This window comes from Pseudophryne corroboree, chromosome 3, assembly GCF_028390025.1.
Source record: "Pseudophryne corroboree isolate aPseCor3 chromosome 3, aPseCor3.hap2, whole genome shotgun sequence".
In the NCBI taxonomy this organism is placed as follows: Eukaryota; Metazoa; Chordata; class Amphibia; order Anura; family Myobatrachidae; genus Pseudophryne; species Pseudophryne corroboree.
Genome location: NC_086446.1, coordinates 335,366,914 through 335,386,115, shown reverse-complemented (window position 1 = coordinate 335,386,115; position 19,202 = coordinate 335,366,914). Strand labels below are relative to the sequence as shown.

The following is a 19,202-nucleotide window of genomic DNA, read 5'->3' as shown; positions in this document are numbered from 1 at the left end:
AGGTTCAGATCTACCTTGTCTGTCTGTCTGTCTTACAAAAACAGTTGGCTGTTATCCTGGAAGTCCAGACATTCCTAAAAGGTGTTCTTCGTATTCAACCACCCTTTATTCCTCCCACGGCACTGTGGGATTTCACCTTGGTCCTGAACTTTCTGCAATTAGAGTTGTTTTCACATTTGCACTGGGTGGACTTGAAATATTTGACATGGAAGACTGTCATGTTGTTGGCCTTGGCCTCAGCAAGGCCTGTCTCTGAATTGGGGGCCTTATCCTGTAAGAGCCCTTATCTGGTGTTTTACGAGGATATAGCGGAGCTCAGGACTTGCCTGCAGTTTCTGCCTATAGTGGTGTCTGCATTTCACATCAACCAACCAACCGATTGTTCCTGTGATGTCTGACACGTCCGTTTCCTCAGAATACTTGGATGTGGTTCGCGCTTTGAGAATTTGTCAAGAGAGATGCTAGTCACCGGAAATCATCTGATTCACTTTTTGTTCTCTGTGACGCTACAAAGACTGGATGCCCTGTTTCAAAGCAGTCCATTGCGCGTTGGATCCGGATGACTATCCAACAGGCTTACTCTTCGGCTGCCTTGCCGCTGACGAGTTCTGTTCAGGCCCACTCCACAAGGTTGGTGGGCTCTTCCTGGGCGGCTGCCCGTGGTGTCTCGGCTTTGCTGCTATCCTCTTGTTGCATTGTGTGCTGGTTCGTATCTCACCACTTTTTTCTTTTTCTTATCTTTTCCTCCTTTCAAAGTATGTCCGTCTCCTCAGGTACAGTTTTCCTAGACTGAGTCTGCAGGAGGGTCTTTGAGGGGAGGAGCCAGCACACTGAAGAATTTAAAGTGCCATGGCTCCAATGTACCACATCTATACGCCATGGTAACTCTTACCATCCCAGTATCCCGTACAGACTAGGAGAAAAGGAATAACGAGTAGGTATTAAATACCTATTTAATTTTTTTTTTTTACCAGTCAATGAATAGTTTTAGAAATACTGTAAACAATTAGAAATAATTCCCACCAATTCCAATATAACTTAAGCTTTTCTCCCCTGATCAAAAAGAAATCAAACAAAACAGAAAAGTGTATTTTAACATTGTTACGCTTACCTTTTTAATACACCGAGACAGTGCAAATACAGTTTTGTCTAAATGTACAGACTGATGAGAAAAACAAAATATACACTGTTCAAAAAAAGTAGAAATGCAAAAAGTCAAACCAACTGTACTCGACTGTCAGGGTTAGGAATTGGATGGTCTAAATCAGACCTGGTCAACCTGTGGCTATCAAGCTGTTGTAAAACTACAAGTCCTGTCATGCCTTGCCACAGTTTTGCTACTAGGAAATGGTAAAACTGTGGCAGGGCATGCTGGGATGTGTTTTTTTCACAACATCTGGAGAGCCACTGGTTGGCCAGGCCTGGTCTAAATAATGAAAGATCTTAATCATTGTGCTCACAATTTGCAGGTTACTTCATAAAAAATGACATTAGCAACTATAATTTTTCATGCCAATAATTTTAGATGGAATAGTGCTTATAAACCCTACTTAGTATCTACAGGTTGGGTATGAAATCCCGGTAGTCGGAATCCTGACGGATCCTGGTATTTCAACCATAACCATCCCCTCCTGCAGCCTAACTGTAACTGCAGCATCCCCCCATCCCTCCCCGCAGCCTAACCAGCTCCACCTCCGCAGCCAATCCCTAACCCTCCCCTAGTGCTTAACCCCAAACCCAGTGATTCAGACTGTAAGGATCCTGACCACATCCCGAATCCAAAGACACTAAATCATCCATTACAGCAGTTTAGCCTAACTTTATTTTATTTACCATTCACAGAAGATTAGCTGCTTAATTTATTTCTAGCATATGCAGACAACACCGCATTTTAGGAAGTCTAATAAACTTTTGCGGCGCTAAACGTTACTCTTATTTAATAGAAAGTGTTAGTGTCAAACTGTCCATACAAACAAGTACTTTCTGAAGTTCTATTTCTTTTCTGCGACTTGTGATACAGGTTGAGTATCCCATATCCAAATATTCCAAAATACGGAATGTTTTGAGTGAGACTGAGATAGTGAAACCTTTGTTTTCTGATGGCTCAATGTACACAAAGATTGTTTAATACACAGTTATTAAAAATATTGTATTATATGACCTTTAGGCTGTTTGTATAAGGTGTATATGAAACATAAATTAATGGTGTGCATGTAGACACACTTTGGTTAATGCACAAAGTTAAAGTAAAAAATATTGGCTAAAATGACCTTCAGGCTGTGTATATAAGGTGTATATGAAACATAAATGCATTCTGTACTTAGACTTGGGTCTCATCGCCATGATATCTTATTATGGTATGCAATTATTCCAAAATACGGAAAAATCTGATATCCAAAATACTTCTGGTCTCAAGCATTTTGGATAAGGGATACTCAACCTGTAGTTGGGTTCAATTTGTTTGTAAACTCACATTTGCATACTACTTTGTTAAATATTTTTTTTCCACACCACACGCCACCTCCAATCACTTGTTTTAGTGTGATGCCTGGGATTTGCTGCTTGGAGAGAAGTATGTTATAAACTTCTTAACTCTCAATTTCTACTTTGGTTTTTGTAATTTCAGAGTTTTATTTTCTAAAATTATCCATTTCAATTGTCCTAAGGCCTGTGATTTGCTGGTTGGGCTCAGTGTGTTTGTAAAATCACATTTAGATGCTTGTTTTTTAAATATTTTTTCCACACCACATTTAAAACCACCTCCAATCACTTGTTTTTGCCTGAGGCCTGTGAGAATGGAGAAGTTTTTCTACTTTGTATTTTCATACTCCATTTCTATTGGTCCTGATGCCTGTTATTTGCTGGTTGGATTCAGGGGGTAATTCAGACCTGATCATAGCAGCAAATGTGTTAGCAGTTGGGCAAAACCATGTGCACTGCAGGGGGGGGGGGGGGGGGGGGGCAGATATAACATGTGCAGAGAGAGTTAGATTTGGATGGGGTGTGTTCAAACTAAAATCTAAATTGCAGTGTAAAAATAAAGCAGCCAGTATTTACCTTACACAGAAACAATATAACCCACCCAAATATAACTCTAACAAATTTGCTGCTACGATCAGGTCTGAATTACCCCCTCAGTGTACTTGTAACAAAAAGAAGCAACGTAGCACTTCTTGAACAGATTCAGGCTCTGTTGCACACAGATAAACAAGTCATGATAACAAATTAATCAGTTCAGTCTATTGAAGTGGTTTTGTTGCATCCTATTGCAGTAAAGACTCAAAATAAATAAATACATTTAAAAAAAAAAAGCCATTTGTGCTGAGTCGCACGAGACCTGGCGCACCGAGTAGAGAGGTTTGTTGCAACTGAAGCAATAGTGTATGAGGACACATTTGTAGATACCTAAGTTACAAGTTGATAAGATTGATACTAGTTTCAATACTACTAAGTATTCAAATGATTCTTTTATTCCTTTCTGAAATTTTTTTTTTTTTTTCGGAACTAGTTATAAAATGAATACACCAAAAACAAAGGGGCCAGTACGGTGTAATCAGCCCCTCCTCCTCCCCCATCCCCAACCAAACAAAAGCACTATAAATAAACAGATATATCTGTATCATATTTTGCATGTGTTCTGTTCAAACGTTTCAAATACACCTGAATGCAATGAGCAACTTGTTGCTAACAGGTTTGATAATGAACACAGGCACTGCTTTTTGTGGCAATAGTTCACTCTTTGTTAAAAACCCATTTATTGGGACTGTCCCTCAATTTAACTGCTAAAAAGCTTAAACTGTGACAATACATGTATTTTAAATATTCTAGGTGGTTTGTGATGAGAATGGATCTAGAGGCTATGGTTTTGTTCACTTTGAGACACAGGAAGCTGCCAATCGGGCAATACAAACTATGAATGGCATGCTACTCAATGATCGGAAAGTGTGAGTACTTTCAATGAATACAGTATTGTACCCGCTTGCACTGTGCAGAGTTTACATGCATTTCTGCTGGAATAAAAATGTAGTAAATTGCAGTTGAATAATCAGTCGGAAGACCTTCAAAATTATAAACATTAACAATAACTACTTGTACTTAAACATTATTAAGTGTGTAAACATGTCTTTACAGTCTTGCATTAAAACATATGCTATCATTCAGACACAGTGTATCCATTCCGAAAATGCTTGATAGTAAAAGCACCAGTCTAAAGGCTGTATCGGGTTGTATGAGATCAGTGCCGTTGTATAAGATCAGTGCCACGCAACTCAAAGAAAGCAAGTACGCTAAATTGTTTTCTGACCAACAGAGCATGGAGTTCTAGAGTGTGAATGTAGTCCATGTAACTACAGTGATAACAGTATGTTGTATTTGTTACACTATGATGATTAGTTTAGATGGTTTCCAAAGAAAAAAATAGGATGAGCTAAAACCCCTATCTGACAATCCTGGCAGAGCATAAACTGCAGAAAGTATATTTGAGTTATCTGCAGCTTAGAAGTCTCTATTGAGGTCCTAACATTAGAAATTAAAATTACTGTTGCATTCCACTACAGTCCAGCTGTTATCTCTTCTGTGTTTAGATTTGTCGGCCATTTTAAATCACGGAGAGAGAGAGAATTGGAATATGGAGCAAAAGTGATGGAATTTACCAATGTTTACATTAAGAATTTCGGTGAAGACATGGATGACGTAAGACTAAAGGAAATATTTTCTACCTTTGGTATGTAGCACCTATGTCACACTGCTGCTAGATGACTTTGAAACTCTGCCTGATTCAGAGATGGGCGGACACAACTGGCTTTGCCATTCCGTCCACCAAAGTGCAAATGCAGCAGGAGGTGTCTATATGAAATAGGCACCTCCTGCACTGCATTTGCGATTAGAGTGCAGCGTCCGTAGACACTGCCTTTGAACACCACCACGGCCATTGGTTGCGATGGTTGCAGGTTTGGCCAGGCTGCTTAAGCTAATGCTTACTCAGCCTGGCCGGTTCCTGGCAGCTTGCGAGGCCAGGAAATTTGCGTGCAGTCATGCAGACCCCTGGCATCGTCCCTCCCGGAAAACCGGTGATATGCCCCTGCTTCTGGGACAGCTGGCCAGGAACACCCCCTCTCCACCTCCCAAACGCCGTAGCTGCTCAATCAAGCCTTGGCTGGGAGACACTGCGAGTGGATTTGGGATAGTTTGTTTTATTTAATTTATTGTGGAATTGTTTTATTTAATTTATTGTGGAATTGTTTTATTGTATTTTTGTGTTTATATTTCCCTAATCCTCTATTTGCGATTAACCTAAATTCTACACTTGATCGTGACCCGCACTGCCAGGATCCTGACCGTATCCCTGCTGCACATGTGCTTCTTATTTACTTATGTGTGCTTATAAGTTTAGCATGGCATCTTGAGATACATAGGCTAGGACTGTTAGAAAGCATATCATCTGCTATTAAAAAAAGTTTCAAATAAACTGTGGGAACATGAATATGTTTCTACTAACATTTCCAGGACACTTATGGAGCTGGAACCTGCCCACAAGAAGCCCAAGCACACCAATTCTCAATTTGAGTTTGATTTTTTTTTAATTCGTGCTGTTACCGAGTCTGAAGAAGGAAAAAAATCTGGCAAGAACCATTAATGCATTAGTGTAATTTGTGTTAAGGATTTACCTTAGGATTTCAAAGAAGCACTGTGTATGGACTGTGGGGGTTATTCAGTAAGGATTGCAGATTCTGTTTTTTATCAGAATCTACAATCCTTTCTATTGCATGCTAAATGGCCTGCCCTGTGGCTGCTACCGCAATTTAATTGCAGTCTGCTTCCACAAATCGAAATCCTCAAAACCTGACCTGTTGGGAAAATTTGAGGGTTGAGTTAGAGAACAACTTCCTCTCTTGCACAGGTGATTGTGAGATTGAGTTAAGGTGCGTACACACTTGCCAATATATATCGCGAGTCCATCGGCCAGTGTGTATGAGCGATATGTCAGTGAACGACGGCCATGCTGCACAGCCGACGGCCAATATATCGTTAGACATATTGGCACGTCGGAGTGTGCACGGATGGTCAGCCGACTGCCTGTACACAAGCTGCAGACGCCAGCGGTGACTGACAGCTGAACTGGGCGGGCATGTGTAAACGCTCGCCCAGTTCATGACGTCAGTCCCCGACGGATGGGGCAGTGTATATGCACAGCACACTGCTGATCCGGCTTTAGATATATCTGCAGATACATTGATCTGCAGATATATCTGCATGTGTGTATCCAGCATTAGTCAGAACAAAAGGGAAGCTTGAAAAATGTACCTGAAGTACTGCCACAAGCGTGTTAGTCATCACCTCGTACATTTCCAAACCTGATTTTTCTCTGGCTGGGTCCACAGGATTATCCACAGGATAACATTGGGATATTGTCGAGCAACAGCGAAAATGGCACCAACACGGTCACGAGCCTTCTGTCCTCCCAGGATACATTGGGGCCTTCACCATATAGTCCCGCCCACTGACTCAGTCAAATCAGTTTTTTGCTTGGTGCGGCAGGAAGCCGCATGGTCGCAGGGCTGCTGATATAGCAGCCTCAAGCTTTTTGTTGTTGTTCTTTGTGAGCGACTTCTCTTAACAGCGTCTTAAATGCATACTAGAAAGAGTCGCTCCAACAACTCCCCACCGGGTGGCAACAACGGTTACCTTCGGGTATTAGTGCTGTCTCGATGGGCGTCTGTGTCGGATGTTCTAGCAGGTCCAGCAGACGTAACCAGGCTGTGGCCGGAGCATGGGGAGACGGTGAGTCTATGGACTTCCTCTTACTAGAGGGGTCAGGACGCAGCTACACTGATTTGGTGGAGACTACAAACAGTGTGTTGAGGCGCCGAACATCTCGAGTGCGACAGCGCTACGCTCTGGGGATCATAGGCGCCAGGACTAGGTAGAGGCAGCGATCCTGGGAGTTTAAGTCAACGGGGATTCAGACGCTCTCCTGGCCGTCCCTCCTCCGAGTTCATGGCCAGTTTCCACGTGTCTCTCGTTTCATGAACTGAATGACCTCACTTCCGGCTCAGACGCTACCACGAGGGTACTCGGTCGCAGCTTAAACGCTGCGGTTGTGTACACTATAAATCCCGCCTAGACCGAGTCGCAGGCCTTAGCATCTGCATACACGTGGAAGCCGCTCAGCGTCCGTGTCCGCCAGTGAGCGACTGTGTCCGTTATCAGTTATCAAGTGCGGTAGTGTACATCAGTAGCGTCTGAATCCACTCAGCGTCTTACGAGCGTATTTGCTTGGATATGGAAGTGTGGTAAGTCTCCCTGTATCCCGCTCTCCGGAGGCAGGGTATACAGTACTAAAAATTCTCTCTACTTCTTAGTATGAATAGTAAATTTTTAGTACCTATTGCATATGAGACCTGTATATTACTGTGTTTTCTGCATGTTATGTTGGAAAAAAGAACCAGTTAAAAAACAGAAGTACAATTTTCCTACTTATGTATAAGTTGTTATGGAGGTTGTATTCTCATATGGCAATGTCTAATGCTTTAACATGTGACTGACTGCTAGTATGTGTGCTGACTTTTCTGTGTAATGTTAGTCCTGTTCTGACCCTCAAATCAGGTGCACTGTGGTCAGATTGATCTCACCTCTATATACTGACATATAGGGTGATTTCCAGTCACAAATTGTGTAGTCAATAACAGATTATTACCATGTCTGTGAGCGGCAAAAGTGATGAGAAGAATTTATCAAGCACTCCTACAGCCCTAACATGCTTATCTTGTAAGTCAGGGGTAATTGATATGAATCAATTGGTCACTTATGAGGGTTTGTGTGCAAACTGTTTCTCTTTTCAGCGAAGTAAAAAACAGGAGTTGGTTCAACCACCAACAGAGCCACCATGGAATATGTTCGCAAAGACTCTATCTTCAATAGCAGACAGGTTAACTCCGGTAGCACCACCTCAAGGGTTAGGTTATACTATGAACCCATACATGCTGCTCCCTTCCTATGGTTTGGTTCCAGTAGCCTCTACAAGCAACCAAGGGACAGGTAAGACTAAGACAGATACGTCTGTGTGGCAGACTACACAAGATGATACATCGGATGATGATACAATAGATTTGAATACTCTGTATGATGATCAGTCGCAGAGTTTTAGTTCAGAAGATGTAGCTGAACTTATTAATGCTGTGAAGGCTGTTCTCTCGTTGGAAGAGCCAGCCGAGACAGTGTTAAAAGCTAAAGCACCTGTATTTAAACGAACAAAATCAGTGAAAGCTGAATTCCCAGCGTCAGATGAGCTGACGGAAATGATGGATGAGTCTTGGGCAGCGCCCAGTAAAAAGTAAAAGATTCCTAAAAGATGGGATTCTTATTATCCATTTCTAGCTGTGGATTGTTCGAAAAGAGAAGTTCCTCCAAAAGTAGATGCACATGTTCTGCGACTCGTGCATAAATCTGCTTTTACCACTGTCATCTACCTCACTAAATGATGTCACAGAGAGAAGGGTAGAGAGCCTTTTGAAAAATATATTTTCTCTAGTAGGAGCAGTGGTAAGACCTGCTATGGCTTCGGCTTGGGTAGCAAAGGCAATGGGCAAATGGATAGAGGAACTAGAGAATGACATCCCTTCTCCTACTAGGGAGCAAGAGGATCGTTTTTGCCGTTTAAGACAATCTGCCCAGTATTTGGAAGAAGCAGCAATTGCTGTAGGTACAGTTGCTTCTAAAGCTTCAGCCTTGACAGTAGTCGCTCGCAGAGCAGTTTGGCTACGTACCTGGAAGGCAGATGCGGAATCCAAGAAAGAATTGGAAGCATTGCCTTTTGTCGGTAATATATTATTTGGAAAACCTTTATCGGATATCCTAGAATCAGAGGCTGAATCGAAAAAGGTCAGATTTCCGGCTACTTATAACCCTAAGTCCAAGGGTTTAAAATTTAGCTCATTTCGTTGGCAAAGCAAAGCGAAAGCTAAAGAGGAGCCAAAGCAACCCCAGTTTAAATCCAGGGGTAGGAAGCAGTGGGCTAGCAAAAAGCCAGCTTCCAAACCTGAAAAGAAACCATCAGCCTGAAGAGACGGGCCTCCGCCTGGAGGATTCCAGGGTTGGGGGCCGACTCCTTCATTTTGCACACATATGGCAACAGTCAACAGCAGATGCTTGGGTGCAGAAGGTAGTATCTCAGGGGTATGGGTTCCCATTCAGGAGGCAGCCTCCTCAAAGATTTTTTTGCACCAGCCCGTCTCGTATAGAGTCGAAGGCCAGTGCCCTGCAAGAAGCAGTCCAAAAATGACTGCAGTCAGGTGTGATTGTCCCAGTACCTCCATCACAAAGGGGACAGGGGTTTTACTCCAATCTATTTCTAATCCAGAAACCAAATGGGTCATATCGACCAATTCTCAATCTGAAAATCTTGAACAAATACATTTGGATCCCAAAGTTCCACATGGAGACGTTACGCTCCATAATGTTGGCTATGGAACCGGGAGATTACATGGTATCTCTGGATGTGCGGGATGCTTACCTACATGTGCCTATAGCACTGTCGCATCAGTGTTACCTCAGGTTTGCTATCCCCTAGGAACATTTTCAGTTCCAAGCTCTGCCCTTCGGGCTAGCTACAGCACCCAGGGTGTTTACCAAGATCATGGTGGTTATGGCAGCTTGTCTGCGCAAACAGGGGATAAGAATATTCCCATACCTAGATGACCTGTTAATCTTAGCACAGTCGCAAGATTTACTGTTGAGCCATCTTCAACAGACGATAGTTTGTTTACAGAGACACGGGTGGCTCATAAATTGGGAAAAGTCGTCCCTGAATCCGTCACAGCGGATGGTTCATTTGGGGGCCATATTGGATTCAGACCTACAGAAAGTTCTCCTACCAGAGAAAAAGATAGTCAAGGTGCAGGTCATGGCTCAGGAAGCGTTGCACGCCCAGACAATGTCAGTCCATGCAGCAATGCGACTGTTGGGTCTGATGGTATCAACCTTCGACATGGTGGAATATGCGCAATTCCATTCCAGACCATTGCAGCACCTTATTCTGAGCAAATGGAACGGAAATCATCAGACGATAAAAAAGCAGATGATAAAGTTTCCAGTAAGCGTAAAAAGGTCTCTAGCGTGGTGGCTACAGACAGACCATTTAAACAAGGGGAGACCCTTTTGGATAAAAGAGTGGCAAGTCCTAACAACAGATGCCAACCTGCAGGGCTGGGGGGCGGTACTCGGAAGCCTATGGTTCCAGGGAAAATGGACCGCAAGGGAAAGTCGCCTGCCAATAAATCTGTTAGAAATAAGAGCCATTTACTTGGCTCTAGTTCAGGCAAAGGACAGTCTGCAGGGAAGACCAGTCCAGATTCGCTCAGACAATGCAACGGCAGTGGCATACCTCAGTCATCAGGGAGGAACTCACAGCAAGAGACTGATGGAGGAAGTAACTCCCATTCTAAAATGGGCGGAACTCCATCTCCCAGCATTGTCAGCAGTATTTGTCCCGGGTGTACTAAACTGGGAAGCGGATTTTCTCAGTCGGCACACCATTCAGGAAACCGAATGGGCACTACACCCAGAAGTGTTTCAGACACTGGTGAACAGATGGGGTCTACCAGAGATGGACCTTATGGCGTCTCGTCTAAACAACAAAGTTCCAAGGTACGGATCGAAAACAAGGGACCCAGGAGCGGTCCTTGTAGACGCACTGTCAGTAGAATGGAGGTTTCAGCTGGCGTATCTGTTCCCTCCAATATCTCTGTTACCCAGAATAGTGAGAAAGATAAAGCAAGCAAAAGGAGCAATGATTCTAATAGCTCCAGCTTGGCCAAGAAGGCATTGGTACACAGATCTGTTGAGAATGTCCGTGGAAGCACCAATACTGCTCCCTCAACGTCCAGATCTGCTAATGCAGGGTCCTTGTTGTCACAGTCATCTGGATCGCCTGTCTTTGACGGCGTGGCTGTTGAAACCTCTATCTTTGAGGCTAAAGGATTTTCGAAACAAGTAATCCAAACTATGCTTAGAGCAAGAAAGCCTTCTTTGGCCCGGGTGTATCATAGAATATGGCAAGCCTATATTCATTGGTGTACTGGAAAAAATTTCAATCCGAGATCTTTTAAAGTGTCCAGGATTTTGGATTTCCTTCAAGCAGGAATGGATAAAGGTTTTAAAGTTGCTTCCTTGAGGGTTCAGGTATCAGTGTTAACTGTATGGTTTCAGCGAAAGATTGCTGATTTACAGGATGTACGTACGTTTTTTCAATGAGTAGTACATATTCAACCTCCATTTGTTACTCCTGCAGCTCACTGGGATTTGAATTTAGTTCTTAAATGTCTCCAGGGTCCTCTGAAGCACTTAAGAGAGCAGATCGCAAGTTGTTAACAGCTAAAGTGCTTTTTTTTACTGGCAATGGCGTCAGCCAGAAGAGTGTCAGATTTGGGAGCATTATCGTGTAAGTCTCCTTTCCTAATTTTTTTTTCTAGACAGAGCAGTTCTCAGAACAAGATCTAGTTATCTTCCAAAGGTGGTATCAAAGTTTCACCTGAATGAAGAGATTGTAGTCCCAGCTTTTCAGGTATCGGGACTATCTGCGGGAGAAGCGTCGCTGGACGTGGTCCGGGCTTTAAGAATCTACATAGATCGTACTAGTGCCATCAGAAAAACAGATTCTCTCTTCATCCTCTACGGATTCCATAGAAGAGGATGGCCTGCTAGTAAACGGACGCTGGCGAGATGGCTCCGAATGGTAATATCAGAAGCTTATTCTCATGCAGATCTCCCTATTCCGGCTAATGTCTCTGCACACTCTACACGTAAGGTAGGTCCTCCTTGGGCAGCACAACAGGGTGCTTCAGCAGAACAGATATGTAGGGCAACCACATGGTCTTCCATAAACACATTCATTAGACATTATGCCTTGGATACCTTTGCCTCTCATGACGCAGGCTTCGGGCGAAAGGTCCTCCTGTGCAATCAGGAGCGTCCCCACCACTAAAATGGCTTTGGGAATCCCAGTGTTATCCTGTGGATAATCCTGTGGACCCAGCCAGAGAAATATACGTTATGGTAAGAACTTACCGTTGATAACGTGTTTTCTCTTATGTCCACAGGGATCCCACACTGACGCATCTGATGTGAGGATCTAAATAATCACTAAAACCTCTTCCTTCTTGTATGGAAGGGTGTGCATGTGTGTTCTTATCGCCTAAACATGTCTCTACCTGAGGTTCCTGCCTTAACGCGCTGTGGAAAGAACTGATTTGACTGAGTCAGTGGGCGGGACTATATGATGAAGGCCCCAATGCATCCTGGGAGGCCAGAAAGCTCCTGACCGTGTTGGTGCCATTTTCGCTGTCGCTCGACAATATCCCAATGTTATCCTGTGGATACCTGTGGACATAAGAGAAATCACGTTATCAACGGTAAGTTCTTACCATAATGTATATTTCTAGATGTCTTCAGAAAAACTAAGTGACATATTTATTAATAATTGCAGTCTGACACTTGTTGTAAATATTCTTTATAGCTGCCATTGGTAGCAGTAAGGGGTATCCTGGCATAGATTGGAATGCCTGCGCCGAGATCCTGAACTTTGGGATCCCGATCGAGGTCTTCCTGGACTCCACACTGCTAAGTACCCCAGGGGAGGGTTCGGGTCAGGCTGCGGAAAAGGAGGGTTAGGATTAGTTTACTTAACAATTAGATGTCGAGATCCTGAGTGTCGGAATGCCGCTGTCTTGTATTCTGACTGGCCTGGATCCTGATCATCTGTCAGCACTTGCTCGAACAGACAGCACTAGGGATGGAATCTTTTGGTCCCTTTCCCAAATAAATGTGCGTTATGTAGCTCATAGGCTACAATGACATTAGTTGCCAGGGTACTATGCCTATTTGTTTCTGCTTTTATTTTTTTCTATTAATTAGTGTAACATGAACATATTTAATATTATTAAAATAATATCTTAACTTCAGATGTGGCCACACCAGGTTAGGCTTTCCCTGACATGATAGCATCTGATGCGACCTGTCAGAAATGACAGCAGCTGTAGATCTCAGAGGGACCTTCCAGCCCCTCTGCTCCCTTGTTCCCTCTCCCAGTGTCTGTCGCGCAACCGATCACTGCTGAAATGTAGGAGAAGTTGTCCTCTTCCTTGTGTATACCTGGTGGCTGCAGAGAGGAGCAGCTGCCGGGTAAATGCATTGCCGCGATGGCCTGATTATCGGTAAACAAATATACAGTATCCGTTACCAATGTTCTGATAATCGGTATTGTAAAGGTTTGGTATTTTAGAAGCGTTTAATAGAAAATACTAAAGCAGGAATTTGTGTGGTTTTTGGAAAACACATAAACCAGGTAAATGTAATCCGCCAAAAACTGGATTTGTATATTTTTATTTTTTTTAATTAAAATAGCTCCCATTTTTTGAATATTTTTCTGTTAAAAACACAGAATCTGTAACAAGTCCTGTGTGTTTCCGCATTCAGGAACAAAATGCCTGATTATCAGGGAATTGGTTTCGATTGCCTGAGGTAGGTGAAGCAAAATCCCTGATCAGTGCTGGCTGCGGGGCTAATTGGATAGCCCTTCGGGGGAGGTTAATTAGCCACGGTAAATGAATATGTCTAGTTGAATATACCCCTCTGTGTTTTTATTGAAAGATTCATAAAATACAGGCACAACTATCTCTAAATCTGTAATGGGATATTGAGCATGCAATAAATAGTGCTTAATTCTAATACCAGCACTCTAATTGTTTTATAAGTACTTGATAAGTATATTGTTATATTATTACTTGGTGAACAAAATGCTCAAGCTTGGAAGATCATATTTCTGAATATTTTGTGTATGACTGTACGGTAATGATTAAGATCTTCTCTACTGCTACTTGTGTGAGAAACAATAATTGCTTGTGTGGGGATCTTCAGCTATTTATATAAAAGACAATTAAGGTTTGTATTTAATTGTATGTTTTAGGAAGCACTCTAAGTGTAAAAGTAATGATGGACGAAAGTGGCCGCTCACGAGGATTTGGTTTTGTCAACTTTGGAAATCATGAAGAAGCACAGAAAGTAAGAATTCCCTTCTAATCTTTGTAAGTTGTGAGATGTAAGTTGTGTGCCGACAGTAAAGGATTGATATTTCTGCTTGGAAGAAGCACAAAACTGAAGCAGTAGTAGTGTAGTTAATGATATTCCTGGACCTACACTTTCTATCTTTATCTATGAAAAAACATTTATGATGCATTTTGATATTGATGTATTTGACATGCTATTATTGTTTGTATTCATTGTAATGTGCATCCTTAAATAAAAGAATATATAAAAAGAAACATAAAGGCATAAAGGGTAAAACACATTGCTTAGCCATCATTGCTTCTACTGAAACATTGTTAAAAACAAATTACTTTTCTCTAACGTCCTAGGGGATACTGGGATGGTCTTGGTACCATGGGGTATAGATGGGTCCTATTGGAGCCTTGGCACTTTAAATCTTTAGAGTGTGTTGGCTTCTCCCCTCTATGCCCCTCCTACCAGACTCAGTTTAGAAAATGTGCCCGAAAGAGCCGGTCACATCCTCTGAAGCTCCAGAGAGTTTTCTGCATTCATTTATTTTTGTGTTTGTTATTTTCAGGCAGGACTGGTTGGCACCAGCCTGCCTGCATCGTGGGACTCAGGGAGGGGAGGGGGGGGGGGGGGGCTGTACCAACCTCTTATAGGGTTAGTGGTCCCGATCCCCGCTGACGGGACATAGTTCCTGGGGGAACTATTCGATAACCAATGAAAGTGAGTGTGCATTCTTGCAGCACGCTACCACCCCTAACAGAGCTGAAGACTAGAAGAGTGGTGAGTACAGAGCCGGCGTCCTGGGTAGCAGGTCGCCGGCTCCATTGGCGGCATTAGAGTACAGAGATGCACGGCTCCACAATGGGACGGCTGCGTCTCAGATCAAAACACACACTGGAGCTGGTGTAGAAACAGGGTTCTAACCCTGTTTTCATATACAGATGGGTCCACGGTTATCTTGGCTAGTTTGCTGCGCCTAGGCACAACATGGTTTATTAAATAAACCCTTCATCTATTGTTCTCAGCTGCAATACAATACAGAGAACAATAGAGCAGCGCGCCATTGATAGGACGGGGCTTCAGGTCAAAACGGAACCAGATGCACCATTTTCACTGCATTCAGACGATGGCTGTAGGGAAGCGCTGCTCCCCCAGAACCCTCCACAGCACCTCACCGGTACCAGGGGGGTTATAGTAGGTCTGAGCTACATATATATATATATATATATATATATATATATATATATATATTTATTTCTCTGACGTCCTAAGTGGATGCTGGGGACTCCGTCAGGACCATGGGGATTAGCGGCTCCGCAGGAGACAGGGCATAAAAGTAAAAGCTTTAGAACTAGGTGGTGTGCACTGGCTCCTCCCCCTATGACCCTCCTCCAAGCCTCAGTTAGGTTTTTGTGCCCGGCCGAGAAGGGTGCAATCTAGGTAGCTCTCCTGAGCTGCTTAGAATAAAAGTATAGACTTAGGTTTTTTTTGTTTTTTTTTCAGTGAGTCCTGCTGGCAACAGGCTCACTGCATCGAGGGACTAAGGGGAGAAGAAGCGAACTCACCTGCGTGCAGAGTGGATTGGGCTTCTTGGCTACTGGACATTAGCTCCAGAGGGACGATCACAGGCCCAGCCATGGATGGGTCCCGGAGCCGCGCCGCCGGCCCCCTTATAGAGCCAGAAGAGTGAAGAGGTCCAGAAATCGGCGGCAGAAGGCATCTTGTCTTCAAGAAAGGTAGCGCACAGCACTGCAGCTGTGCGCCATTGCTCTCAGCACACTTCACACTCCGGTCACTGAGGGTGCAGGGCGCTGGGGGGGGGGCGCCCTGAGACGCAATGAAAACACTATTTATGGTAAAAAATACATCACATATAGCTCCTGGGCTATATGGATGTATTTAACCCCTGCCATTTTACCTCATAAAAAGCGGGAGAAAGGCCGCCGTGAAGGGGGCGGAGCCTATCTCCTCAGCACACAAGCGCCATTTTCCCTCACAGCTCAGCTGGAAGGACGTCTCCCTGACTCTCCCCTGCAGTCCTGCACTACAGAAACAGGGTAAAAAAGAGAGGGGGGGGCACTAATTTGGCATATAAAAACATATATAGCAGCTATAAGGGAGAAACACTTATTTATAAGGTTGTCCCTATACATATATAGCGCTCTGGTGTGTGCTGGCAAACTCTCCCTCTGTCTCCCCAAAGGGCTAGTGGGGTCCTGTCCTCTATCAGAGCATTCCCTGTGTGTGTGCTGTGTGTCGGTACGCGTGTGTCGACATGTATGAGGAGGAAAATGGTGTGGAGGCGGAGCAATTGCCTGTATTAGTGATGTCACCCCCTAGGGAGTCGACACCTGACTGGATGGTCTTATTTAAGGAATTACGTGATAGTGTCAGCACTTTACAAAAAACTGTTGACGACATGAGACAGCCGGCAAGTCAGTTAATGCCTCTCCAGGCGTCTCAAACACCGTCAGGGGCTCTAAAGCGCCCATTACCTCAGTCGGTCGACACAGACACGGACACTGACTCCAGTGTCGACGGTGAAGAAACAAACGTATTTTCCAGTAGGGCCACACGTTACATGATCACGGCAATGAAGGAGGCTTTGCATATTTCTGATACTACAAGTACCACAAAAAAGGGTATTATGTGGGGTGTGAAAAAACTACCCGTAGTTTTTCCTGAATCAGAAGAATTAAATGAAGTGTGTGATGACCGATAAAAAATTGCTGATATCTAAGAAATTATTGGCATTATACCCTTTCCCGCCAGAAGTTAGGGCGCGTTGGGAAACACCCCCTAGGGTGGATAAGGCACTCACACGCTTATCAAAACAAGTGGCGTTACCGTCTCCTGATACGGCCGCCCTCAAGGAGCCAGTTGATAGGAAGCTGGAAAATGTCCTAAAAAGTATATACACACATACTGGTGTTATACTGCGACCAGCGATTGCCTCAGCCTGGATGTGCAGCGCTGGGGTGGCGTGGTCGGAGTCCCTGACTTAAAATATTGATACCCTGGACAGGGACAGTATTTTATTGACTATAGAGCGTTTAAAAGATGCGTTTCTATATATGCGTGATGCACAGAGGGATATTTGCACCCTGGCATCAAGAGTAAGTGCGATGTCCATTTCTGCCAGAAGATGTTTATGGACACGACAGTGGTCAGGTGATGCGGATTCCAAACGGCATATGGAAGTATTGCCGTATAAAGGGGAGGAGTTATTTGGGGTCAGTCTTTCGGACCTGGTGGCCACGGCAACAGCTGGAAAATCCACCTTTTTACCCCAACTCACCTCTCAGCAGAAAAAGACACCGTCTTTTCAGCCTCAGTCCTTTCGTCCCCATAAGGGCAAGCGGGCAAAAGGCCAGTCATATCTGCCCCGGGGTAGAGGAAAGGGAAAAAGACTGCAGCAGACAGCCTCTTCCCAGGAACAGAAGCCCTCCACCGCTTCTGCCAAGTCCTCAGCATGACGCTGGGGCCTTACAAGCGGACTCAGGTACGGTGGGGGGTCGTCTCAAGAGTTTCAGCGCGCAGTGGGCTCACTCGCAAGTGGACCCCTGGATCCTACAGGTAGTATCCCAGGGGTACAGATTGGAAATCGAGACGTCTCCCCCTCGCAGGTTCCTGAAGTCTGCTTTACCAACGTCTCCCTCCGACAGGGAGGCAGTATTGGAAGCAATTCACAAGCTGTATTCCCAGCAGGTGATAATCAAAGTACCCCTCCTACAACAGGGAAAGGGGTATTATTCCACACTATTTGTGGTACCGAAGCCAGACGGCTCGGTGAGACCTATTCTAAATCTGAAATCTTTGAACACTTACATACAAAGGTTCAAATTCAAGATGGAGTCACTCAGAGCAGTGATAGCGAACCTGGAAGAAGGGGACTATATGGTGTCCCTGGACATCAAGGATGCTTACCTTCATGTCCCAATTTGCCCTTCTCACCAAGGGTACCTCAGGTTCGTAGTACAGAACTGTCATTATCAGTTTCAGACGCTGCCGTTTGGATTGTCCACGGCACCCCGGGTCTTTACCAAGGTAATGGCCGAAATGATGATTCTTCTTCGAAGAAAAGGCGTCTTAATTATCCCTTACTTGGACGATCTCCTGATAAGGGCAAAGTCCAGGGAACAGTTGGAGGTCGGAGTAGCACTATCTCGGGTACTGCTACAACAGCACGGGTGGATTCTAAATATTCCAAAATCGCAGCTGATCCCGACGACACGTCTGCTGTTCCTAGGGATGATTCTGGACACAGTCCAGAAAAAGGTGTTTCTCCCGGAGGAGAAAGCCAGGGAGTTATCCGAGCTAGTCAGGAACCTCCTAAAACCAGGAAAAGTGTCAGTGCATCATTGCACAAGGGTCCTGGGAAAAATGGTGGCTTCTTACGAAGCGATTCCATTCGGCAGATTTCACGCAAGAACTTTTCAGTGGGATCTGCTGGACAAATGGTCCGGATCGCATCTTCAGATGCATCAGCGGATAACCCTGTCTCCGAGGACAAGGGTGTCTCTTCTGTGGTGGCTGCAGAGTGCTCATCTACTAGAGGGCCGCAGATTCGGCTTTCAGGATTGGATCCTGGTGACCACGGATGCCAGCCTGAGAGGCTGGGGAGCAGTCACACAGGGAAGAAATTTCCAGGGAACGTGGTCAAGTCTAGAGACTTCTCTCCACATAAATATACTGGAGCTAAGGGCAATTTACAATGCTCTATGCCTAGCAAGACCTCTGCTTCAAGGTCAGCCGGTGCTGATCCAGTCGGACAACATCACGGCAGTCGCCCACGTAAACAGACAGGGCGGCACAAGAAGCAGGAGGGCAATGGCAGAAGCTGCAAGGATTCTTCGCTGGGCGGAAAATCATGTGATAGCACTGTCAGCAGTGTTCATTCCGGGAGTGGACAACTGGGAAGCAGACTTCCTCAGCAGGCACGACCTCCACCCGGGAGAGTGGGGACTTCACACGGAAGTCTTCCACATGATTGTGAACCATTGGGAAAAACCAAAGGTGGACATGATGGCGTCCCGCCTCAACAAAAAACTGGACAGGTATTGCGCCAGGTCAAGGGACCCTCAGGCAATAGCTGTGGACGCTCTGGTAACACCGTGGGTGTACCAGTCAGTGTATGTGTTCCCTCCTCTTCC

The 19,202-nt window shown here is 44.5% G+C and overlaps 1 protein-coding gene across 8 annotated transcripts in view; it reads left to right on the top strand.

The window, feature by feature from the left end:
• The window catches only part of PABPC1L (poly(A) binding protein cytoplasmic 1 like), a 472,274-nt gene that overhangs the window by 279,771 nt on the left and 173,301 nt on the right, over positions 1–19,202 (top strand). For all 8 annotated transcript variants that reach the window (XM_063959585.1, XM_063959583.1, XM_063959584.1 and 5 more), the window contains 3 exons: positions 3,829–3,944; positions 4,584–4,723; positions 13,961–14,055. In XM_063959585.1, coding sequence (XP_063815655.1) covers positions 3,829–3,944; positions 4,584–4,723; positions 13,961–14,055 — 351 coding nt within the window. The remainder of the gene's footprint in view (positions 1–3,828; positions 3,945–4,583; positions 4,724–13,960; positions 14,056–19,202) is intronic.